We start from the raw sequence: 25,186 nt of genomic DNA on the forward strand, positions 1-25,186 counted from the left end.
TCATTTGTGTACAACTGATAATACTGAAAGTAAGATAATGCCATTTATGGTAAAGATGTTTATAGGAGTGCCAAATTATACACATTCTGCTAAATACAATTAATATTAGATTTTCACGCAATACAGTATTTTGAACCGAAATGCTCACTAGATCAGATGTGCATGTTATTTTTATGCTGTGATTATAGTGACGACATCAGACATATACAAGTAAAAAATCTTTATTGAGTCACAGGTCAAGTCCAAGGTGACTAAATGCAAACCAGATACAATTCCTCATGCAGCCCTTATCACTGCAGTGCACCGAAAATCCGGCCAGAAACAGAGTCCAGTACAGAGGATGGGTCTGTGTCAAACCGCCATCCACTTTGAGCAGTAAATAAAACACTCTTACTGTACTATCAGCTACTTGAGACACAGTTAAGACCACCACAGAAAAAAAGGTAAACATATCCAAGAACAGAGAAGCTGCAAGTATGTAACAGAAAACATCTCAAGGCTCTAGCGCATACGAACTCTGCATTTGGTCACGAAATGTAAGGTTATGGCATATTTAGAATAAAGCAACGCTCAACTCGCTAACCGGCAAAGATTGCATATGTTGTGTGAGAGATACCAAATAACATTGAAGAGGGTTCATAAGATCATTTCTGTATGAAGTTTCTTTGTAAGAATAACAGTGTGAAGGGTTCCATACTCGTTCTCAGATGTTTTAATTTCCATAAGCACCAAAACGAATCCACAGAGGATGTTGGGTAAGGCGGGTTCAATTTTTTTCTAACAGAGCTGTTGGAATAACCAGATGGTCTTCTAATCCTAATTTTGTCCTTAACTGCAACAACAAAAGTACTTTTATTATTAGCTCTGAACACAATGAATTGCTGTTTTCGCATATCACATTTTTGTGCTGTACAGATATATGAATAGAGTGGAGTGGCACGGTTCCAAGCACATCCCTCTGCCAGACAAAGCATTTCATAAGAGGACGCTTCATTTGACATTGTAAGTTACTTTTGAAAACCCTGCTAGTACATTTATGTTAAAATGGCCACTTAATATGTGCTAAAGGCTTTCTGCTGGCATGGGGAGGCGTACAAATGATCAATACACAGAGAACTGTCATTCAACCAAACTTATGAGACAATAAACACACAAAAAAACCTTGCTTGTTGTTGTGGAGTTTACACAAAGCTGCCTACATTTGCAAACAGAGACTGTTTTCTGGAGGTGCTGGTTTAACTGACAGATGACAGATGTAAGGCAGAGAAAAAGAGAGAGAGTGAGAGATTGGTTTAGTGCACAAGCTGAAGTGAAGGGATGCTGTGTTAGGGTATCTCTGGGTGGGGAGCATCACACCCTCTCGCCAAGCCTTCAGGTCAAGTGTGATCGGCCTAGCACGACGTATCAAATGAAAAACAAAAGTCTCTTCCCTCCACAAAATGAACAATACAAAATTAAAAAATAAATGTAAAATACGTTCGAGGCTTAGCAATCGCTCCTCCAAAGTTTGATCGTTTTGTCGTTTTCTAGTGCTGCTGATGCAATGATGTTCTCTGTAGGGTGGCAGGCGGTCGAGATCACCACGTCTAGATGCAAAAAATGAGAATGTTTTAATAAAAACACATTGGAACAACTGTGCCTGAGATTGTAAGCGGTAACTTTAGTTAGTGTCGTGTTTCCTTTAAAGCCTCTACCTGTATGGCCCTGTAGTTTCTGTACAATCTCCTTAGTCTGAAGATTCCAGATATAGACCATGTTGTCCTCTGAGCCAGAGACAATCCACTGAGGAAAATATATTAACATCACAATTATTACTTAGAGGCCGTTTACACAAGACCGTTTTCTACTAAAAACTCAAAACTATTATGCCTTTTGGCTGTCCATTTAGACGGAAACTGCGTTTTCTTTACACATCAACATCGCTTTTCATTGGCCTGGCATGCATACTACAGTTTTCCTGGATGTAAATGCAGAGCGTTTTGATAACGCTGTCATGTGTACGTGAAACTTTTCAAAAACTCAACAGGAAAAACTTTTCAGTTTTTCATTATGTAGACATGGCCTAAATCAGTAAAACAAGCGTGTATTGTTGAAGCTTACATACCTTTCCACCAGTGACAGAGAAATTTGCAAATATGCAGTACTTCTCATTTTTATGACCGGTGTATGTTTTCAAGCACTAAACAGGAGAGAAGTGTGTTATTTCAATGAACAATTGTCAATACGATCAAACTGACATTAAACCAAACAGAAAGACTCCTAACCTTTCCTTTGCTGTAGTCCCAAAGCTTCAAAGTGCTAAAACCAAACAGAATGCATGTTTTATTATAGAAGGCCATTAGGAATAAAAGCTATTTTATACAGTAGTGTAAAATACATTCAGCTCATTTAATACAATACACAAAACTGGGTTCACAGTGAGAGTTTACATTTCTTTACTTAAAAGAAATTTAGAAAGCTTAAGAGAGAACAGTTATAATATATATATACATTTTTTTTTTATTAAAATTAGAAGCAAAAAACATAGAAAAAAAAATGTCTCCTGGGATATATTGTGCCCCTTTATATCTGTACACCCATAATTTGAAGACATTTCCTTTGTAAGGCTTAGAACATTAGGAAATCTGACTCACTTGTCCAGGGTGGCAGCCAAGATATATTTGCCATTGGGAGAGAATTTCACAAATGACACGGGAGGATTGTCATCATCTGAGGAACACAGGCACAGTTATTGTTATTTTGTTAATGTTTTCATGCAATTTCTGAAAGAAACTCTTAACGTCTTGTTTGCCTGGCTGTCATGTATGAGTTTGCTGACAAACTTTAGATTTAACACTTTAGAGTCAGCAACAGTCTGCTTTAAACTCAAATGAGACCTGACCTGAAGGATGGTTATGTACAGTAAATAACTAAGGTAAGTACAGTAGTTGGTATATAACTGGTGAACTTACCGATGAGTGTCTTAAGGCACTGTCCTGAAGCTGTATCCCAGATACGACTGTTTAAAAGTCAAATAAGAATGAGTGTTAGTCTATCCATTTGGACATCTTTATCCACTCCAAAAACAAAGCAGTTTTACTCACCAGAGACCGTCATAACTGCTGGACACAATCAATGAACCGTCTCTATTGAAATGAACCTATAACAAAAAAAGATTCAATTTACTTGGACTGTAAACACATTCATCGTCATGAATGAAACATGCAAAACACTGTTGAGCAAGGGTCATGGAGACACTCACAGCAGACACAGGGTCAGAATGTGCTGGCAGGGTCTTCAGGCATTTCCCAGTTTTAACATCCCAAATCCGCACGCTCTCGTCAAACTGCCATGGAAATGACAAAAATAGTTATGCGTGTCTGAATTAAAACAATGAAACGTTGAAGACGTGGACTTACAGATCCGGATACGATGAGATTGGATTGAGGGTTAAAATTGCAACAGAACACATAGTTGCTGTGGCCCTTTAACGTCTTTAAGCATTTTCCCTGATGAGCAAAGCAAGAGAAGCATGAGGAAAAGGCGCATGAAAATCCAACATCCTGAAAGCAACACTACTATATTGTGTGTATGTTGTGATCTTTCAGATCCACATTTTCTACATGATTTCGAAATATTTAACAGTTTATTCTCTTCACTATTAGTGTGACTTGAGCCCGGCCCGTCTAACTTACAGAGCTCACGTCCCAGATCTTCAGGGTTTTGTCGTCAGAAGCCGACACCAGCAGGTTGGAATCCGAGGACCAGGCCACATCTGAAATACCCTGCATGAGAGACAAAATCAGTCACCTTCTGAAGTGAAAACAGCACTGCTTTGAGACCAAGGAACTTTCCAAGAACTCACAAGTTTGTGTCCAGATATCGTCTTCTCAAATTTTCCATCATACGCTCCCCATATTTTGATTAGCTTATCAGCAGCTGGCAGGAAGAAAAAGGAAACATTTCATCCAGCTGTTGATGCAAAATGTTCCAATCCATCTCTTGGCTATAACAACAATAATCTGGCTGAGATGCAATGCTGTCTTTTCTATTAGTAATAGTAGTAGTGATGTGTTCGCATCGCCAACAGGCATAGCATGGTGCCACCAAAACAAGGTCATGGGTTTGATTCCCAGGATATGTAAATACTTAACAAAACAAACTGTACTTACATGAGCTGGCAAGCCACTCGCCACTTGGACTGAACTTGACAGAAGAGACTGCTTTTGTATGGCCGGCTAATGTAAATTTCAAGGTGTAGTTTGGCTTCACAGGTGCTGACTACATCAGGGTTAAATTAAAAAGAAATATTATTAAAGTGCAACTGTAAAGGGCAATGTTACATCATAAGATGTATTGTAAATATAACAACATAATGTAACATTTTGTGTTTAGCACACATAACTACCCACCCAAGCTCTGTAGGGCATGCAGCAGTGTGTTAGAATATGGGCCTTCGGTTGGGTCACTGTAAAGTCACAATGCGTTCTTTACCTTACTCTGGCTGGCAGAGGCGGCTGATGCTGGCTGTGTTTTAGTAGCCTCTGTGTCTGGTTTCTTCTCCTCAGTTGCCATGGTGACCAAGCTGGAGAGATCAGGTTTACAGAAGTAGGTTCAACGTCAACCCAGCTGTTAAATTGAGACGAACTGGTTAAACTCTGAGTCACAATAGCCTTCTTAATATATAACCCGAATTCCAGAAATGGTCGTTCGGACGTTTTTTTTATTTTTAAATGAATGAATTCTCCAAATCACACGAGACAATACTTTATTCTCGATAGAACATAGAAAACATAACAGATGTTTAAACAGATTTGATGCACAAAATGAGCTCATTTCAAATTTTATGCCTGCTATAGGTCTCACATAAGTTGGCACGGGGCATGTTTACCATGGTGTGGCATCTCCTCTTCTTTTCAAAACAGTTTGAAGACGTGTGGGCAACGAGGTAATGAGTTTCTGGAGTTTTGGTGTTGGAATTTTGTCCCATTCTTGCCTGATATAGGTTTCCAGCTGCTGAAGAGCTTCGGTCGCCTTTTGAAGTGTTTTTTGTTTAATGATGCGCCAAATGTTCTCTTCTGGTGAAAAGATCTGGACTGCAGACAGGCTAATTCTGCACCCAGATTCTTCTACTACAAAGCCATGCTTGTTGTAATGGTTTTTTATAGTCCTGCTGAAATACACAAGGCCTTCCAAGACATGCAAGCTGCCCATACCTTATTCACCCCCATACCATCAGAGATGCTGGCTTTTGAACCGAACGCCGACAACATGCTGGAATATCTCTCTCCTCTTTAGCCCGGAGGACACTGCGTCCGTGATTTCCAACAAGAATGTCAAATTTGGAGTTGTCTGACCATAGAGCACTTTTCCTCTTTGAAACAGTCTTTTATAAAGGAGCCTCGGTCCACAGGACACGACGAGGAAAGCGCTTCTGGAACATGTTCACATATGGCTTCCTTTTTGGATGATAGAGCTTTAGTTGGCATCTGCAGATGGCACGGCAGATTGTGTTTACCGATAGTGGTTTCTGGAAGTATTCCTGGGCCCATTTTGTAATGTCAATGACAGAAACATGCCGATGAGCAATACCGTGTCGTCTGAGGGCCTGAAGACCACGGGCTTCCAACAAAGGTATTTGAATGCACTCTTTCACAGATTGGAGAGCCTCTGCCCATCTGTACTTCTGAGAGACTTTGATTGTTGCCCCCGTCCCAACCGTGTTAAGACCTGTAGCAGGCATCGAATTTGAAATGAGCTCATTTTGTGCATATATTGTGCGATTTCTCAATTTACACATTTCTTATGTTCACCGTATTCGATTGTGAATAAAATATTAACTTGTGTGATTTTGAGTCATTTTATTCCCCTTTAAAAGACGTCCCGACATTTCCAGAATTCAGGTTGTAAAAATACACACAGGGTTAAGAGTTCTAACTACTTTGTGAATTATTTCAGGAATATTGGTTAAAGCGTAAAGATTAACCAATTAAATGCGTTAGATTTTTCAGATGTATATTTTGTCCTGTGAAAAAAATCTAGATATCCCTCTGGCACAGATAGAGGTACATTTCTAAATAAAATGTCAATATTTATGCTCTCGTCTGTTTATAAACACTAAACATTTTTAAATACTAAACTTGTAGATGTAAACATACAGTCCACGTGCTACAGTAACATTACCCACATATTTTGTTATTTACATGTGATTATTAAAGAGCTGACAAAACAGTATCACTGACGTTAGACATAATACATATTTTCGACTTTAACGAATGCCTAATCATTTAACAAACTCGATTCCTAACATCAAGAATGACAAGACCGTTGGCAATGAGACGTTTACGAAACGACAACCATCACACACATGCATCACATGGACAAACACTAGAGCTAAAAACTAAATGTCACTTAGAGAGCTCGTGTCTGTGTGTCAGAGGAAAGAGTTGTGTGTAAATACACATTGATACACACTGTTAGCATGTTAGCTGCAGGGCTTTCCCGACACGGGGCCTTTCGATGGCTCGGCTGCAACGCTAGGCTACTACACACTTAACATGTGGTTTGCAAGTCTTCGTATTATTTTAAAGGTTTACCGCGATCGCTCGTGTAATCTCATTTATACAAAATTTGTTACAGTTTGACGGATCATTTTCTCTGCACACATGCCTCCCCCCCTCTCTCTCTCTCTCTCTCTCTCTCTCCATACATTCAGACAACAAAAGCAGCGACAAAACTCGTTCACCTGCGGCTCCTGATGGGGAAATAATAGTCGCTTTCGTCTTCTGGGGTAAACCCGCGGTTGGGTATGGAGGACAAAATATTTATAAATCGCGCGACACTCAGTTTTAATAATGCACTGTGTGTATACGATAGCACTGAATGCGATGGTGGATGAGTGCTTTTCCACCGCAGACTCAGGCGGTAATGTGGCTGTGAGTGGCCACGAGTGCGCATGCGCTAAGCACAACAGCGAACCGAGAGGGACATTTTTCAAGCTCCATATGTCTGCGCCATGAGGATGATGCGTCACGTTTTCTTAATATGTTAGTTGTTTAAAAGAGGTTAGATTTACAAAAGCTACATATTTATAGTCTTTGTTGCTTTTGGTTTCAGAGTGTCATTTTTCTTTTCTTTTTTCTTTATTTTGTTTGTTTGTTTACGTAATATGTGGGAATTTATGGTGTACAATTCACTACAGAGTGTGGAGGATGAATGTTGTTATTGTATTTTTGTTGTTCATTATAAATCATAATCATAATAAAGGATTGAAAAAAATGCGTCAACACTGTACTGCTTTGCTATTATAACGACGCTTTCCTTTGACCTACACATACCCAGTCTTTCTACTATTAAAATTGTAATCAACATTTTTTTAAAGCTTTAAATCTATTAAAGGCTTTTTAACTATACCACACAAGTTCCTTCGAGTATTTTCTATTGTTGATATGGCATTATCGAAAAGCACCGTTGATGATATGAAGAGACCCTTGTAGCACTCTTTGCCTTTTTTATATGCATTTTTTTTCTCTGTTTCATTGTTTAAGTAAAAATAATACCAGATAGTGTAAAAAAACACAATTTTTATATATATTTTCAATTGATTTATATTAAAGGTGGCCAAATAAAACGAGGTAAATCAAAGGCTTTCCAATTGGTCAATAATTTAGCAATGTTCTTTATATATATATTTTTTGTCTTGATACATTTATGCACCAAAGCACTTAATAAGAATTTACAAGAAATCGAATTATTAAGAACGTCTAAGTTAAGTCAAAAAGTTGTAAATTCGTATGAATTCATGATGTTGAAATCTTGACGATAAAACCAATGTAACGCTAAAATTAACATTTGAACAAATAAGGAACATTCACACAGAATCTCATTAAGAATAAACATGGGAAACGCGCAAAATATGGCCTCTATAATTGTTTTTTTTAACAACAAATACATGAAACAAACAAATACAAAAATAACAACATAGCATAAAGAAACTGATAAAAAAAAAGATATACACAGCGGAATCCAAATAAAAACAACACTATGTGTACATACAAAAAAGAATTTCTAAAAAAAAATAGAAATTGCACACCATAATATAAATATTCAACAGACGGCGTTGCTTTCGTTGGAAACTACGCGCCAATGCGCATGCGCAAATCACTCCGTGTACCTCATCTCTGTGCTGCTGCTCAAGTCTCCAAACAAGCGACGAGTAACTGGGATCTCTACACGCTAACATCCTTTCTGGAGCCCCCGAGTGGGTAATATACCATAATCGTTTTTAATTATGACCTTTAGCACGATTATGTGCATTCCGTTACAACATTAACAAAATGTTAGCGTGCAATCTTTGCATCTCGTGATAAGCCGTTAGCCAGTGGCTAGTTGTTTTCAACAAAGCGACATTACAACAAAGCCTGGCTGAAATAACATAGTCAGATTGGTTGTTGGTGCGTTAAGCTTTCAAATTACACCGTATTTATCTCTATTTGCTTTCTCTTGTGTATTACGGGCGGGTTTCAGTCATGAATCTGGGTTCAGTGAGGTGTTGAGATGTTCAGTGTGGATGCTAGCTAGGTTAGCAAGTTACAACTGCGCGCCATCTTAGCATGAGTGACTTACTTCGTGCTACAGCTAACGCTAGTCAGCTGTTCTATTCAGCGGGCTCTCTGGATTTCCCTCCAACACATAGAGTTTGAACTTGCGGGGTACTTCGTTTGTGTACTGTGTTTTTTTGGTGTATTCTAGGGCTCAATTATAACTTGTTCCGTCATTTTTAACACGTTTGAAGGTATTTTGCGGTGTCTTTTTAAAAAAGATGGTGTGATTAAACGTGAATGTCGCTGTTCTGATAACCAAGTTATTTATTTACGAATTGAAAAACAATGTGTTGATTTGTTGTCATATGTGCACTATCATAGTTACACTAATGTTCAATGTGACACTTATTTGTATTCACTATTTTTAAGTCCGTATATAGAGTACATATGCAGGCACTGGTAATTCTAAACATATGTAGGCAGGTTCTAATTCATTGTGGCTCTTGTTTTTTAGAGGTCCTGAAATGGGATGTGGTTCCTCTCAGATGAATGAAGAGCTACATAAAAAACAAAAAGAAAGACTAGTGTTGAAAACTGCAAATAAGTCTGCCTGTGCAGAATATTAAAAAGCTCCTTCCTGTGAAGTAGTCCCCCCCTTCCCATACCGAGATGTCAACAGTCACTTCAGCAACCCCAGAGCCTCCTGCTGTGGCCAACCCTCCTCCCCCTGAGGTCACTGACCCCACCAAACCTGGTCGCAAGACTAACCAGCTGCAATACATGCAAAATGTTGTTGTCAAGACACTGTGGAAGCACCAGTTTGCATGGCCTTTTTACCAACCTGTTGATGCTATTAAGCTTGGTCTTCCGGTGAGTGACAATGACAGATTCGATTTTCTACCATATCCAATCACAAATTTAGCTCCTGTGTATTATATATATACTGTGTATATATACTGTATATATATTTGTATATATACTATATATATATATATACTGTGTATATATATATACTGTGTATATATACTGTATATATATTTGTATATATACTGTATATATATTTGTATATATACTGTGTATATATACTGTATATATATTTGTATATATACTGTATATATATTTGTATAGATACTGTATATATATTTGTATAGATACTGTATATATACTGTATATTTAGAGAGTGCTTGTCTACTTTGTGATCTTTATTGGCTTGTATTAAAAGTGTGATGTTATTTTACCATCCAGGATTATCACAAAATAATAAAGAACCCAATGGACATGGGGACCATCAAGAAAAGACTGGAGACTGTGTACTACTGGAGTGCAAGCGAGTGTATGCAGGACTTCAACACAATGTTCACAAATTGCTATATTTATAACAAGGTAAGGGAGTGAAAATATCAACTTGGGCATTTTTGAATGTGCTAGTTTGGATCTGGTTTAAATTTCAGTGTGTCATGCTATGTTTTTCATGGCAAACTTGCAGTATAGAGGCTGTGATAGTTCTGTATTTTCTTCATACTCTTTGTTTTCTAGCCAACCGATGACATCGTGTTGATGGCACAAGCCTTAGAGAAGATTTTCCTTCAGAAAGTGGCAATGATGCCTCAGGAGGAGGTTGAGCTTCTTCCTCCTGCCCCGAAGGCCAAAGGTCGTAAACCAGCTGGGCCAGGTAGGAACACCAAGCTGCAAACAAACCCTTTTATTGTTACATTTTTAGTAACTCTTTCAATCATTCGGAAAAAGTTTAACATCACATTTGACACAAAAAATTTACACTACAGTAAAAAACAATTCTGATCATGTAAATGCAGGTCAGGAAGATGGAGCTGTCTCCTCTGGCTCACCCACATCTGTTTTTCCTGGAGCCACTTCACCGAGTTCACAGACGGCAGTCGTTTCCACACCACCCCTACCAACCATCACCCCCAATATGCCCGCTGTACAAAACACAACCTCCGCCGCCGTGATAGCTGGCGTGCCCCCGTCGCAACCAGTTGTCAAAGTAAGTTGCAAGACCTCTCAGAATGTAATTTTTTATGATATAACCCATGTGATCTGCATGCAACTGTAGCTTGTGGGGTGGACAGATGGGAACACTTCTTTCTGGCACACAGAATCAAGGGGTCATGCCTTTATCAAGATACAAGAAGACTATAAGTCAGGCCCAGAATTTCTAGCTTTCTGGCTCTTTATATGCCATGACTTTGCCTCACCACTGGCTGTGTGTGCGGTTTGCTCTGTTTCCCAGAAGAAGGGGGTTAAGAGGAAAGCAGACACAACCACCCCCACTACCTCTGCCATCACTGCCAGCAGAAGCCAGTCACCCACACCTCTCTCAGATGGCAAACCGTGCAAGATGGCATCAAGACGCGAGAGCACGGGCCGCCCCATCAAACCCCCTAAAAAGGATTTTGAGGATGGTGAACTAGGTGTGCAGGGAGGTAAAAGGAGTAGACTTACAGAGCAGCTCAAGTACTGCGACGTCATCCTAAAAGAGATGCTCTCAAAAAAACAAGCTGCGTATGCTTGGCCCTTTTACAAGCCTGTGGACGCAGAGGCTCTTGAGCTGCATGACTACCATGAAATAATCAAAACCCCCATGGACTTAAGTACGGTCAAAGTAAGTTGAGTTTACACACAGTTAAAATGCATGGAGGATGTTTTTGCAATTGAATGCGGAATTGTATATATCAAACGTTATTGTAAATTCTGCAGAAAAAAATGGATGGTCGGGAGTACCAGGATGCACAGAGTTTTGCCACGGATGTCAGATTAATGTTCTCAAATTGTTACAAATACAACCCTCCCGATCATGAGGTGGTCGCTATGGCCAGGAAGCTCCAGGTCTGTTAATTTCGGACTCTTTTTTTTCATTCACTTCTTAGTATATAAATGATGTGTTCTAAAATATTGAATTGTTTAGTGACTACTATCTCATGCTCCCTCAGGATGTGTTCGAAATGCGTTTTGCCAAGATGCCTGATGAGCCGGTGGAGGTGGTCGGGGCAGGCGGTGTAGGCGGGGCCGGTGTGGTCATTAAGAGCAGTGGGAGCAGTGGAGACTCCTCCACCTCTGACAGCTCTGACTCCGAGGAGGAGAGGGCCACCCGGCTCGCCGAGCTGCAGGAACAGGTGGGTGCGGAACAGGTGGGTTTCAAAACAAGGACCAAGTACCCCTATTCTATCCTTGCTCTTCTCTTATGTGTCAACCTTGTATTAACAAAGCCTCATCTCACCTGATGTAACCCCCTTCACAGCAAACACCTTAATTGTTTCAGTGCAGATTTTGTTTATGAATAGGACTGCATTTTAGCCCTCTACCGCAACTGTTTTTGGCAGTCAGCTGCATATATATTGCTTTGTATTAACTCCTAGTAGTTTCAGTTTAGACGTAGTAACGCATGGTAGGATTTGACATGATATAGTATGTTGATTCTGTCATGTTGGAGCTCTATATCACTTTTCCTTCTTATTTCCCCCGCCATTTTTTACCAGTGTATCTCTATGGAGCACCCCATTGGTAGCAGACAGGGGATAAAAAACGGGTGCACCAAGAATAATCAGGTGATATTGCTTTTTATTACCCTGTCCCTGCATATGAATATTATGTATAAGCTGTTCAGTTGCCTTAACTGTTTGTATCCAATGACCGAGCGCATGTTTTGGAGAGTAAGATCAGCGGTAGAGGGTTAAAAGCAGCATAAAAATATTGACTTTATTGGGTGGTGTTGGAAACCCAGCTGTGTGTGTGTTTAGAATGGAAGTACTGAAGGTTTTGAGGCTGAAACAGTTTGTCCTGGGCTCTGATTATGTTGGCTTGCTTTTTGCTATTTTGCGATCAGAATTGCTTTTGTGTGAAAATACCTCTCTATTCCATAATGCATTTTTTTTCCTGTCCTGAGGGGTTGGTCTATAATGTCAATGTACAGGAAGATCATCTGTCTTTCAACCACACAACTTTCAACTAGCGTAAATGTTTTTAAAAACTCAGCCTACCGTGGTTTTCATATGTAATCAATGATTTGATGGGACAGTGACGATTGATCTATTTGTTTTGAATTTATGATGCTCTAATATTTATTTCTGCATAACCTGAATGATGAATGTTTAGTTTTCTGTTTAAGTGATTTCTTTGCCTGAACACTCCACTATTGGCTTTATCCCCAGCTGAAAGCTGTCCATGAACAGTTAGCCGCTCTTTCTCAGGCCCCCGTTAGCAAACCAAAGAAAAAGAAAGAGAAGAAGGAAAACGACAAGAAAAAGGAGAACAAACTCAACAAAACGAAGCCTGAGGAGAAAGGTAAGCCAGGGCAACCAGCAAAACCAGCCCAGCTAAAAAAGGGTCCGACCAGGAAGGCCAACAGCACCGTCCCAGGCAACAGGTTTGTTTCTTCAGATCTGTAATATATCTGCATAATCTTTTAAATACAAGACGTACATTGGGGCTGTATATATGTGGATATACTAATTTAGTAAACTGTTAAATAATAAATCTGATACGTAGCTTAGTGGACTGAAACACTCGAGACCTTAATTGATTAACACCTGTATGAATTGAACTACACAGGCAACCAAAGAAGGGCGGCAGAGGCTACGAGTCTGAAGATGAGGAGATGTCACTTCCCATGACGTACGACGAAAAACGGCAGCTGAGCCTCGATATCAACAGACTGCCTGGAGAGAAGCTGGGCCGAGTGGTCCACATCATTCAGTCCAGAGAGCCCACGCTACGGGACTCCAACCCAGACGAAATTGAAATAGATTTCGAGACGCTCAAACCTTCCACCTTGCGCGAGCTGGAGCGATACGTCAAGTCCTGTTTACAGAAAAAGCAGAGGAAACCACCACGTTAGTGCCAAGTCTTCTTAGCTTCCCCACCAGAGTTGCTTTGTTTTTGGTGTACAGACTAAATTTTTAGAAAAGTCGTGCCCCAGTATTGCTTCACTTATACAAGTATTAAGCGATGTTAAAATGTCAAATGTCTTTAGTGTCAGTATTTGCCTTTAATTTTTGCATTAGTAGGGGCAAATCTTGCCATCTTTTATGCTAAACTAAGAGTTTATTAAAATATGACAATGAATTCAATGTAGTGACCTTTGGTTATCTCTCTGTGCTCTTAGAGAAGGGTGGTTCAGGTCCCTCTCGACTCAGCGGCAGCAGCAGTTCCTCAGATTCGGGCAGCAGCAGTTCCAGCGGCTCTACTTCAGACAGCAGCGACTCTGACTGAACGCTTTTCTTTACTTTTTTTTGTTTTATTTTTAAAAACATTGTATGCAGTCCTGGTTGTTTTCCCTCTGAGACTTTTTATAAAAAGAGAAAAGAGACAATAGAAATGCGTCATGTCAAAGACTTTTTTTTGGAAATACAATGAAGAAAAAAACTAACATATGAATTGCCTTTCATTTCCACTGATTTGGAAAGGGACATCCAAATCATCCCGACTTAAAACCCCTTTGAAGTCTTGAAGCATTCTTTAAAGTTCAGATCCTCTTCCCCAGCATCCTGATAATGTGAGGTACCATCACAAAAAGCCATGCCACCCCATTCCACCAGAGAAGAGCAGGAAACTGAACACCATTTTTGCGTCTGATTTTGGTTATATTTATTGTTTTTTTCTATTGTACGTTTTTTGTGGCCTCATTTCTTCATTGGGCATTGTGCCATTCTTGTGTTTTCTCCTTGTATTGCTGCCCTCTGATACGTGTGTGAATAGCATAGCAATCCTTGGGGAACTAATGGCTTAAATTAGGCCAAAAATGGCCACAAGCTCTTTATAGTTTATTTGGTCATTATAATAGCTGAATCAATAATTGTAAACTTTTAACACAGAATCTCCCTGGATAACACATGTGGTGTACAAAATGCTTTCACAGGAATAAGTAAAGTCTGGTTTATATACTGTTCATTGATGTTATTGAACAAGATAACATGAAGACATCTTCCAGTCTTGTGGGAAATTCATGTACAGAATTTTCAAACGTTTTACTCTTGACTGACATTTGTACATTGGACAAATCTAGATGAGACTGAAAGTGTTGGCTGTGTGGGTCTGTGGTAAATGTCAATTGGATATTGCTCTTTACTGCCATGTGATAAACAATGAACATTTGGCACATCTTAATGTTTTCTGAAAATGTTGACAATAATGGTCACAAATCACAGTGTCTTCCTCTTAAGTTCATTTTGAAATTGATTCATGAATGTAAGTAATAGGTCTTACAAATAGGATGCAGTTCAATTTGGTTCAGTTTTTTTCAGCCATTCACGTGGACTGCTTTGCTATCTGACACATTTAAAATAACTATGTGGCTGATTATTTTCCTGAAGTGTGTGTAAGGTATTGTAATGTCCTCAGATTTTTTAAGCAGTTGTATGTATTTTAAAGGGAAATGGTAATCATTTTTTTAGTGACATGTTTGGTTTAGGTGCAGGTGTTTAGAAAAGCAGTTTCAGGATTATTCGATTTTGTTGTAATTCTGGAGACAAAGCCAAACTTCATGAGGGATGTTTTTGTTTCAGACCGATTAAACACTAATAGATGTAGTCAAATCAAAATTATTTTATAATTTTAATCAAGGCGTTTGTGGTTTTGCAGTTGTCTGTCTTATTTTGGGTGCTGGTAAACTCCGAAATTGTTTAAAGCTAGTTCCATGTTTCCAAATGCCAACAATGATTAATCCCTATCAGGTTTTCCAAGTTACTTCTTTTAAAGGCAGACTTAAAGGAAAATTATATATATGATAATATAGATAAGATTATATATACACAACTGAATTGTTAGTTCGTTTTTAGGCCCTGCTGTGAGAAGAAAGTTCCTTTTATATTTAAAAAAGTTTACTTTTTATCTTTGACATGCATGCTGATTTATTGTATTTTTCTTATACCTTTTTGAACTGTTTATAGTAATCATTCTGTAAATGTCAGTCATGGAAACAACAAAATCAAGAAAACAGTGCAAGTAGATTTAGGCTTGTTTATTGCGATATGGGCCAGACGGTTGGGATGTTTGGTCGGAGGCAATGGTAGAGCAAACATTTAATGTAATCGCCTACCTGGAATGTCTAGTACGCTGGGTACATTTTGTTTTTCATAAAATAAATGACAAAAAACCTATACTTGGTTTTCATCTTCTTTCCCATGCATCAGTGATCGCTTAAACCTTAATATTGTTTTCTTAAGGTTATATTTTTGTGTTGGCTTGTACATTATTCTGTGGTATCCATTAAACCTGTTTTTTGCATACAGAAATATTTAAGTACTGCCTCTGACCACTATGTGGTGGTCGTGTACCATTTATTTTGCCGTTGGTATGAATAGCGGGTACCAGTGAGTGTCTTCTGTATTTAGATAGGGGCACACCTAATTGTCCTTTTCCCCAATATCACTACAACAGATTTGTATATTTACCGTCATGTTTGAAGAGTTTCCAGTGACCATGATCACAACAAATAAAGGATAACCATTCCGTTACCTAGAAGTAGACTTCACAACCTTCACAAGAAAAGGTAAGTAAGATTAGCACCGGTTACTCAGTTTTTTTATATATATGCATGCATCTCTATGATGATAGGGACATGTGACCTTGTTGCTGCAGTATTACGAACATGGTACCCAGTAACACATTACTACAGTGTGCAAGATGGATCAATGCTTTGACTGTTGTGACAGCTACTCACATCTGAGTCAAGGAGCCATCGTTCATCCGGAGTGTGGTTGAACCAATTGGTTCTTGAGCAAAACAACCACCGCACCATGCAAATTAAGATCCAGACAATATTAACATGTATCATCTATTCAAGGATGTACATTAGGGTCCCCACAAAACCATTTTACTCTCTTAATACTGAATTGTATGGATTAGAAAAGGGCAAAGATTATCACAAGAGCTTTTTGTCATCTCGAAATATAAGGAAGCCTATTTGTATATTATGTGTTGCAGATTACTCTACATATATCGAACAGGTCCAAAAAATGTACTTTTGACACTCCAACACACCAAACAAATAGATAGCACGTGACAGCCACACTGTAGGCCCACATGTGAAATGTTTTTATTTGTTTCTCTCCTAAAGAGAAATTAGGTAGCCCATCAATTCTTTTGGATATCATATCAAATATTTAACATTCTGCTGTCATCACACAAAACATATAGAATGGCAAACATGTGCCTATCCCAGACGTTCCATCTCTAATGAAGTATTTTTTACCTTTCAATCAAAATGATGCAAATGCAAACAAAGAAACTCTTCAAAACATTTCAAGGTATTCTCACAACATCTAATGTCTCACATACATATACGCTAATAATAAGACTGGCCCTCTGAACACGCGTGGACGAGCGCGACCGGAACCCAGATGCGATCTCACCACCGCGCGCCTTTTCTCCTGCTGCTGCTGTTGCCGAGCGCGCGTTCACGCCTTCTGCCCGCCCGCACTCTCGCTCACTCCCGACTCACGAGAGCGGAGAAATCAAAACACTCTCACCGTCGACTCTGAGAAGAACTAAAAAACAGCCGTAAAACCGTCACTGCCCAACGGACGAATGTCATCACAACGTCTCTCTCTCGACTGGGGCAACAGGAACGGAGACAACAGCGATTTTCGTACTGAATGTGGCAGAATTTCTGCGGGGAAGGATACCGTGTTTCGCGAAGCGTTGTAACGTTTTGCCTCAGAAGTTTTTAAGCAAGTTTGGCCGTTTGTGGAGGATCTCCGAGTTTGAGATCTCGTTGTTTTGAACGCATCCCGTTGGTGCTTAAACGGAGATACCCCAAGAAGAGTAAAAAACGTGGATTTATTCTTCAGTTAGACTGTTATAACTTTGACAAACCCTCCGACGTTGTGTGTAGCAGGCGTTTTTCAGCGATTTCGGTACAGAGATATCTGTTGTCCTCCCGAAAGACACATTGTTGCTGTGACAGGACACGTTTGCACAGACACATATATCGGTCCATAATGAAGAAGAGGAAACTGAACTGAATCTCTGAGGAGAAATCGCATCTAAATCGTATTTTAGCAGCTTGTCGCACATAAACGCGATATTTCTGTGATGTTTTCTTCGGTTTAGGTTCGTATTCCGTACTGGGATATACCAAGGTGTTTTAGTCAGTTAAACGTTATCTCATACCAGCTGGATTTAACCTACAATTGAAAGTTTTATGGTGTGTACGGTTATTAAATATTACCACAACCTAGCATCGGGTTAAGTGCTCTTTGGACTGCTAAGGGGAACTGTTCAGTTCACTCACAGTTTATCTTGTCACTTGCGAACATCGTGCTGTCAGTTTTCGAGATTATTTGCCATTATTCGGATTCATCTCTGTCGATATGGAGGAGTGGAGGCAGTGCGGGCGCTGGTTGATAGACTGTAAGGTTTTGCCCCCGAACCACCGGGTCGTTTGGCCCTCAGCTGTGGTGTTCGACCTTGCCCAAGCGCTCAGAGATGGGGTGCTCATGTGCCAGATGCTGCACAACCTGTCCCCTGGATCCGTGGACCTAAAGCAGATCAACTTCAGGCCTCAGATGTCACAGGTAACTTCGTGCACTAAATGTCAGCTGTGTGTGTGTGCATTTGAATGGCGGTCACCGTTTCCTGGACATTTACGCGATAGTTGCTTTGTTGGACAGTAAAGTTGCTTTTTGCATTGTTGTGAGTAGATGAATAGTAGCAGATGCATTTACGTAGGACGTATTTGAGGGGCGTGAGGTTCTCCGGGAATGTTTTTTTTAGTAGAAGCTTGTCAGCGTTCCCCTCGAAAAGTGATCACTTTGATTTCTACCGGTAGGGGTCACTGTGGAGCAGTACGCACGTAGTTCAACATCACAGTACCCTCGATGGGGAAATAAATCGATTAATCGAAAGCGACTAATGTGCACTCACGGTTGTGATATGCTTTATAGTTACATTAACATAATTAAAGTTGTTAAATGTCATTTGCATACTGTCATCGAGCTTTAGGATGTTTAATGGTTTGAGTAAGTGGATGAAGAGCGCACCTTTAAGGAGCTGAGCATTGGTCTGTTTGCATCGTTGCGCATAGCGGATGTAAATTGAAAGCTGAGATTCGAGGAAGTCTTTGGTCCAAAGGTAGGGGTAGGCCAAGGCTGTTTGCTATGTAAACACTAACCAGGAACGAAGCAAGTTCTTCATAGGTTTCAGGAATGTGGCTTTCATCCAGTGCTCTTTGTGAAGGAATGTGTGGCAAAGGCAGTTCTTACCAGTAAATGTGACGTGTATGACTGTTTTGAAAAGTTTTCAGCAGACGTCAGCACACCCTACTGTCTCCCTTTGCTCTTCAGGATGTCTCATTGATGCTGATTTGGGTTTCTTGAACATTAACATAATTCATTTGGCATCTTGTTTGCAGAATTGGGCAGTAGGATGTTTTATAGTTGTTTTTGTACCTTGAGATTTGTGTCAATGCGTACGTAACAAATGTGTGGCCTGAGATATCAAGCCTCACTCCTTACATACATATGTGTAGTCTTGGACAGATCGCAAATCTAGATCAAAACCATAATACATTAAGCAAAGCGTTTCTTTCGCAGAAGGTTAGAAATGACTGATTTATATCAGACATCAAAGACAAAGCATATTATGCCATCATTAAATTAATCATGGCCTGATTTATAAGATTCTTATCTCACTATATGTTTTTTTCTATCAGTTGAACTTGCATACAGGGATCTTTGATCCCCCCACAACAGTAGCTTCCTCGGCATGGGGGGCTTTTGTGTGGTATTATGTTGTGACAAATTGGGTGAATGAGAGACCTGGCAGCACAATGGAGAGTGATTTATACGTAGGAAAGGTCACAGTGAGCTTTCATACATAGTGGTTGTTAATTTACTTCCTTCATTAAATCAGGAGGAAGTGATTATGAGGTCTCTTTGTGGTGAACATCCATCTAAGCTGTCTCACCTGTTCCTCATTTGACAGTTTCATTTTAATACTGAATTCTATACTGATTTCAGTTCCGTGATTGATTTGAGAGATGGGTTGTAGTGTACAAGGCTGGCTGTCACCCATAAGTACCTATCATACCAGTAGTGTCAGAAGGATAGACTCTGTCATTAAATAGAAAAGCGTGTTTCCTTAAAGAAACGAACAAATGCTTATGCATGGTACATGCACAGTAAAATAATTTTGCTCGTGTAAGTCACGCTGAAGTAAAGCCCATAAATCAGCATCAAAGTCAGCCAAACAGTTGGATGCATTTCCTTCTCTTTCAGTTAAGGCTAAAATACACTACAAGACGTTTGCTCAGATTTTCCCAGATTTTCAGTCTGGACTTGTTGCAGAAAGTCTGTGCCAGTCTGCACATTTGATCAGTTAATGTGTTTCTATCTGAAATTTGTAATTCCAAACATTAAACATTATTTGTGTCATATGCCTTTAAATGCTTTTTACTTTAAAGGATGCCATATATGTTTTGTTCTTTTGATGAAACAAGCACTCTTCAAATGATGTGTATTTCTCAATGACAAATAGTAGAAGCCAGAGAAAGTGTGTGTGTGTGTGTGAACTGTATGTGCATGCATGCAATACATGTGTGTTTAGTTTATCTCACCTTTGGCTCAGCCTCGAGCATGTGTCTTGGGATTTTAGTTTTTACAGTAAGGTCTGCCCCCTCTCTGTCTGTAGGACTTTAGGGAGCTCCGTGTCTGTTGTTTCCTCTTTGAAAATGCACCCTGTCTTTCATAGGGCTGTGCAAAATTATCGATACAGCTAACTATTGCGATCATTTTTTTCACGAGAGTGTATCGATAGTCCAACCTATAGTATCGATACCTTAAATAAGTCATGTTTTGAATGGATTCAAAATGACGTTTCATCACATAACCATTTTTTCCGTTCCTGTTGATGTCACTGTGATTTGCTGTTACACGGACAATGTCTCAAAAGTAAGCGGGTGCGTGAAAACAAATGGCGTAAAGTAGATTCATTCATATAATATCACCAACAAGCTTCCGTATATCTTAGCTCGTGCAAAGAAAATAACAGAGTCGGTGGTGTATTTTATTTGTAAGGATTTGCGACAGTGTGGTTGAAAACCCCGGCTTCGGGCATATGGTGAACACTAGCTGTGTTATGTGATTCCGATTCGCAGGCACATAACGGACGTAGAAGTACCCGGGATTTACGAAGAGGTAAAAAAATCCCTTAGCTCGGTAGAGCGAGTGACCCTGACTTGCCATGCATCGTATGTTAGGATTACATCACAAACACAGACACGCGCAATGCATGAGACAAGCCATACTGGCACAAACATTGCAGAGTTACTGAAAACTGCACTGGTGGAGTGGGATATAAAAGAGAGTCATACTGACAATTTCAGTTTTATGAATAGATTTTAATGTACTTTGTTTTTTATTAACAGCATACTGAAAAAAATACGTTTTTTGTGGCATTTGCATTTAAATGTTTAATGACTAAATATGCACTTTAAACATTATATGTTCGCTGTTCAGTAACACTGTGTAAGCAAGATGACAAATACCTCTTATAAATAGCTTCGTTAATAAAATTGAATGGAATCTTTTGTGTCTGCAGAGTTATCACTATAATGTGATGAACATACCAGAATACCATAGATTGTACACACCAACATGTATTTTTAGCTCACTCTTAATTTGTATTTATTTAAAACAAATTATTGCAATATATCGAACGTTTGTATCGTATCGAATGTATTGTGATATATTGTATCGGGACCCATCTATCGTGATATGTATCGTATCGTGAGGCCCTTGCCAATACACAGCCCTAGTCTTTCAGCACGTACACACAGGGCAGTGTGAATAAAAGAGACGAGTCATTGCTCACTATTGAGCTTATGTATTTTATTACGCTCCCCATTTGTCTTTAACAACCAATTCATTTTTACTCCGTTTTGGAGAATGTTTTTTGGATAGTACATTTGTTCTCGTAATGCTTGTATATTTTCAGCATAGATAATGGTTTTTATCTTTGAGATTGCCTTCTGATGTATTACCCATAACCATCCCCTCTCTCTCTCTCTCTCTCTCTCTCTCTCTCTCTCTCTCTCTCTCTCTCTCTCTCTCTCTCTCTCTCTCTCTCTCTTTGTTTATCTCTTTCTCCCTCAGGCCGTAATCTTATACAAGTTACTTTTGTTTTCAGACACGGACCACACTTCCTGGCCTCTGGCATCAGTTGTAGTTCTCTTTGTGCTGAATCTGGTTCTTTTATATTGTGTATGTGAGTGATTTATTAAAAACAAGCTAATAGAGCTACATAAAGACAAAATATTCCAGACACCTTCACCAATTTAAGCATTTACAATAGTGTTTATTAGTCAAGGTATAAAACTGTAATAATAAACTGTATGTTAGACAGATTGAATGAACATAAGGTCAGTTTTGAGTGTTGGAGATTTTAAATGAATGCTGAAAAGCCCATCAGCTGGTGAAGATTTTAAGGCATTTAATTACTTCAGAGCCACATCAATTTGTCCACAATATTGTACTACATTGAATAAATCACGGCATGTTATAGGGCTTCAAATGCAGTTTTTGTGCACTTGTGACGACTAGCATGTAAAAAACAAAGTCCTTATCCTTTTGTTGTTAGAAGGGTGCTTCCATACAGGTGTCTTCTTAGTGCCTTTTTGTGGCATTGCATTGCCAAAGTGTGTTAAGTAATGAGAGCATTTAAAATGGGTTCCATTTTCATAACTCACTCTTGGGATTTTGGAGTGTGTCCTCTGTTGTGCCATGCTGTCTAAAGCTAAGAGGTGGGTGCCCCCCCACAGAGTTAATTTAATCTATACACATAACCTTTCTGTGATCTTTGACCCTTGGCAGCTGGCCACATGTAATTTCATCAATGGAGCCTGTTAAGGACACTTCCTGGACCATGCAGCTGTGGTCAGCTGTGTCAGAGACAGTGAATGAGAGTTCAGAGGGGTGGACCTATGATGTTTACGAAATAAGTGCAATGTACTTGAAAGTGCCTTATTTGCAGAAAAAATAAGAATTAGCGTGTGGTTGCCACAGATATTAGTCATATAATTAAGATCAGTGTTTCCGCTAGGATTTTGTGAATTGTGATTTTGCTTATTGCCCAATAAAGCCATTGTCATTTACATATTTTCAGTTTTTTTGTTGTCCGTTCTGTTTTTGAAACCAAGACACATCTTCTGATAAAATCACCAGACACACCTTAAAAAGCAAAGGGCATTAGCCACTATTTTTTTGGCTAAAGGTTGTAGTCGTCTTTGACTTCTCCCTGTCATCTGCCTCTCACTCCCAGATGCCAACTTGGTCCCGTTAGCGATTTATTTTTTTAAAAACGACAAGCGACAAATCTAGCTACTTTCTGAATAAGCCTTGGCGACTTAACAAAACATTCTTCTTCACTTCTACTGCCCCGCAAGTTTGTGCCTTCCCAGTGCAGCACCGCCTCTCTCTGTCTACTCAGTCCAGTGAGCATCAGGGAGAAGCAGCACATTCAGTTTTTTATGATTTATTCAAATGCTGGAATGGTTCTCAATGGTTTGTGTTCATTCCACAGGGAGATGCTTTATTAATCAACTTTCGTAGCAATTGGGTATATGCACACAGAGCGATGACTTACTTCCGCTAAAATCTCAGCCAGCTTGGTTATATCTGGCGCACATAAGGAACAATGCCGGTCACAAGATGCACGTAGGATTATGGTCAACAACATTAATTAAATTATCCAAACACTACATCGTACATCGACAACACTTCAGGCTATCCGTTTCAAGCTACATCCAGAAATCTGAAAAAAGCAAAGTAAACTTTTGCACGAGGCATGATCACAGAGGTACACGGCAATGCTCAGCTGTAGTGCTGTCGGTTCATCGCCCTGTGTGCATATACCCCATTGCATTAAAAGCATTGGCTTCACATTAAGCAATTCCCCAAAGCATGGCAACTCAAAATTCTAGATGCACCCAAAATGTATATATTTTAAATTAGTGTTTGTTTTGTTTAGTGTTTAGTGTTATACTTCTAAGTTCTAATCTTAAAATATGTAATGAGAACAATACTATTTTTCAATAGATTTTTAATTTTACTGCAATTTTTAAGTTTACATAATTCAAGTGCAATCTCTCTGTCAAAGCTTCTGTTATCTTGCATGTTCACGTAGTGTTTTCGAAAAAACTTTGAATGCTCATTTTATGTTTTTGATTGATTTCATGTTGCACAAGCTGAGAATATCATTGGAATTTACAGTAGCTTTAGTTGCTGCTAGCGGTAGGGCAAGTTGCCGATCATTTAAGGGGGAATCATGTTAAGAGATGCTAATTTATGTCTAGCTATTAATACTACATAAGGATTTAAAGATGGACAGCATAAGGATTTCAAGCAGTACTGCATGAAATCAACAGCATGTTTCCACATTATTTATAATTTTTTGGTCTGGTCTTGCTATTACCGTAATATAATTCCTTAAGAATCCTGTAAGGAATGACTTTAGAGTAAGTTTGAAGGAGCAATGTAGGATTTTGAGGAGGATCTATTGACAGAAATGCAATGTAATATACAAAACTATGTCTTCTGAGGTGTATGAAAACCTTACGTAATGAACCGTTATTTGTATTACCTTAGAATAAGCTATTTCTATCAAAATTTCTATCGCCATGATGCGCCGCCATGTTTTGTACAGTAGCCCTAAATGGACAAACAGCTCTACAAAATGCATTTTTCTCTCCCTCTACCCTGCGGCACGTTGTACGATTGTCGCTGACTTTACAAAGGGGGAGAACTGCTATCCCGCTCTCAGATGAAACGCCTTTAACAGCGTTGCTATTTACCGTTAGCTAACTCTGCCCTCAAACAGGCTGTGCAATGCAAGCATGAAATGCTTAGCTTTGTCATATCTTAGACCACTCAAAGATTTAGCAGCTAAGATTACAACAACAACATATTTTGGTTCTAACAAACAGAAAAAGACAATGTTACTCGCATACTGATCCAAATCAAAGCAAACCATCTCAGTGGTGATTTTTAGACAATGTTTCTTTCTATCTGACGTCTCTCTGCTGGAAAGTTTCTATGCTTAAAGCCTTTGCCATTGTACCACGGGTCCTAACGCGCCTCTGCTGGAAAGTATTTATAATATTAACGCAGGTCCTAGCTCCTGCCTGACCTTTATCCTTCTTTTTATACTTAAAATCCACAGCAACTTTATTTTTATGCAATAAATAAGACATCACTCTTTCTACAGTCTTTCTAATGCCCGATTGCTTTCTTCCCTACATCAACATGAGCAGACATGCTGTCTTAGCCGATGACATCTTTATGTATTGTGGCAGCCACCATTGTGTTTCGAAAGGGAGGGGTGAGCCAAGGACTGAGAGATTGGTTGCAATTCTCAAACTCACTGCTAGTGGCCGCTAAATATCACACCCTGGACCTTTAATAGCTATAAAAGTGAGGCCTATGGAAAAGAAAAGATGATTAAGAAATATTGCGTCTATTATTTTGACTGCTTTAACATAAGCAGGCGAACACAATTCTTTCTCATTTTACATCCACCCAGGATTGTTCAGTGGTCTTTGTACTGAACACAGTCAGCAGATCTGAGCTTTTCTGCATGGTTTAAGAAAGTCAGCTTCATGATAAATTACATTCCTTATAAAAAAGAAATATGAAGTAAAGATCACCCCACAC

General features: G+C 39.2%; 3 protein-coding genes across 14 annotated transcripts in view; 2 read left to right on the forward strand and 1 right to left on the reverse strand.

Moving 5' to 3' along the window:
* Positions 1–207: 207 nt before the first annotated feature.
* wdr5 (WD repeat domain 5) lies at positions 208–6,994 on the reverse strand. The gene is made up of 14 exons (XM_079486221.1): positions 6,725–6,994; positions 4,474–4,608; positions 4,152–4,260; positions 3,845–3,918; positions 3,675–3,764; positions 3,399–3,488; positions 3,242–3,325; positions 3,084–3,139; positions 2,952–2,998; positions 2,634–2,709; positions 2,265–2,298; positions 2,105–2,179; positions 1,695–1,782; positions 208–1,586 (listed from the first exon to the last, which is right to left on the reverse strand). Exons 2-14 carry the CDS (start codon positions 4,552–4,554, stop codon positions 1,486–1,488), a joined length of 1,005 nt encoding a protein of 334 aa, XP_079342347.1. The 5' UTR covers positions 4,555–4,608; positions 6,725–6,994; the 3' UTR covers positions 208–1,485.
* A 1,112-nt stretch (positions 6,995–8,106) lies between these two features.
* On the forward strand, positions 8,107–15,765 carry brd3a (bromodomain containing 3a). Of its 10 annotated transcripts, none has more exons than XM_079487396.1 (12): positions 8,107–8,243; positions 9,037–9,392; positions 9,768–9,905; positions 10,059–10,194; positions 10,337–10,527; positions 10,774–11,145; positions 11,241–11,369; positions 11,474–11,671; positions 12,020–12,088; positions 12,692–12,906; positions 13,092–13,372; positions 13,645–15,765. In XM_079487396.1, the coding sequence occupies exons 2-12, from the start codon at positions 9,192–9,194 to the stop codon at positions 13,749–13,751; spliced, it is 2,037 nt and encodes a 678-aa protein (XP_079343522.1). In that variant the 5' UTR covers positions 8,107–8,243; positions 9,037–9,191; the 3' UTR covers positions 13,752–15,765. The 10 variants fall into 10 exon arrangements, with proteins under 10 accessions (XP_079343522.1, XP_079343525.1, XP_079343528.1 ...); XM_079487399.1 differs by having other exon boundaries at positions 10,777–11,145; XM_079487402.1 differs by having other exon boundaries at positions 10,777–11,145; positions 11,474–11,656.
* A 1,083-nt stretch (positions 15,766–16,848) lies between these two features.
* The window catches only part of vav2 (vav 2 guanine nucleotide exchange factor), a 125,977-nt gene continuing 117,639 nt past the window's right edge, over positions 16,849–25,186 (forward strand). For all 3 annotated transcript variants that reach the window (XM_079485966.1, XM_079485964.1, XM_079485965.1), the window contains exon 1: positions 16,849–18,055. In XM_079485966.1, coding sequence (XP_079342092.1) covers positions 17,852–18,055 — 204 coding nt within the window. In that variant the 5' untranslated portion in view covers positions 16,849–17,851. The remainder of the gene's footprint in view (positions 18,056–25,186) is intronic.

The sequence above is a fragment of the Barbatula barbatula genome (genome assembly GCF_947034865.1).
Source record: "Barbatula barbatula genome assembly, chromosome: 22".
NCBI classification, from domain to species: Eukaryota; Metazoa; Chordata; class Actinopteri; order Cypriniformes; family Nemacheilidae; genus Barbatula; species Barbatula barbatula.

Excerpts from the sequence above, each read along its gene's own strand:
- brd3a (XM_079487396.1), top strand. The coding sequence starts at position 9,192 with ATGTCAACAGTCACTTCAGCAACCCCAGAGCCTCCTGCTGTGGCCAAC. Across the intron at positions 9,393-9,767 it reads CTATTAAGCTTGGTCTTCCG|GATTATCACAAAATAATAAA; the intron begins GTGAGTGACAAT and ends TTTACCATCCAG. Across the intron at positions 9,906-10,058 it reads ATTGCTATATTTATAACAAG|CCAACCGATGACATCGTGTT; the intron begins GTAAGGGAGTGA and ends TTTGTTTTCTAG.
- wdr5 (XM_079486221.1), bottom strand. The coding sequence starts at position 4,554 with ATGGCAACTGAGGAGAAGAAACCAGACACAGAGGCTACTAAAACACAG. Across the intron at positions 3,326-3,398 it reads ATCTCATCGTATCCGGATCT|TTTGACGAGAGCGTGCGGAT; the intron begins GTAAGTCCACGT and ends TTTCCATGGCAG. Across the intron at positions 2,299-2,633 it reads TTGGCTGCCACCCTGGACAA|CACTTTGAAGCTTTGGGACT; the intron begins GTGAGTCAGATT and ends GTTTGGTTTTAG.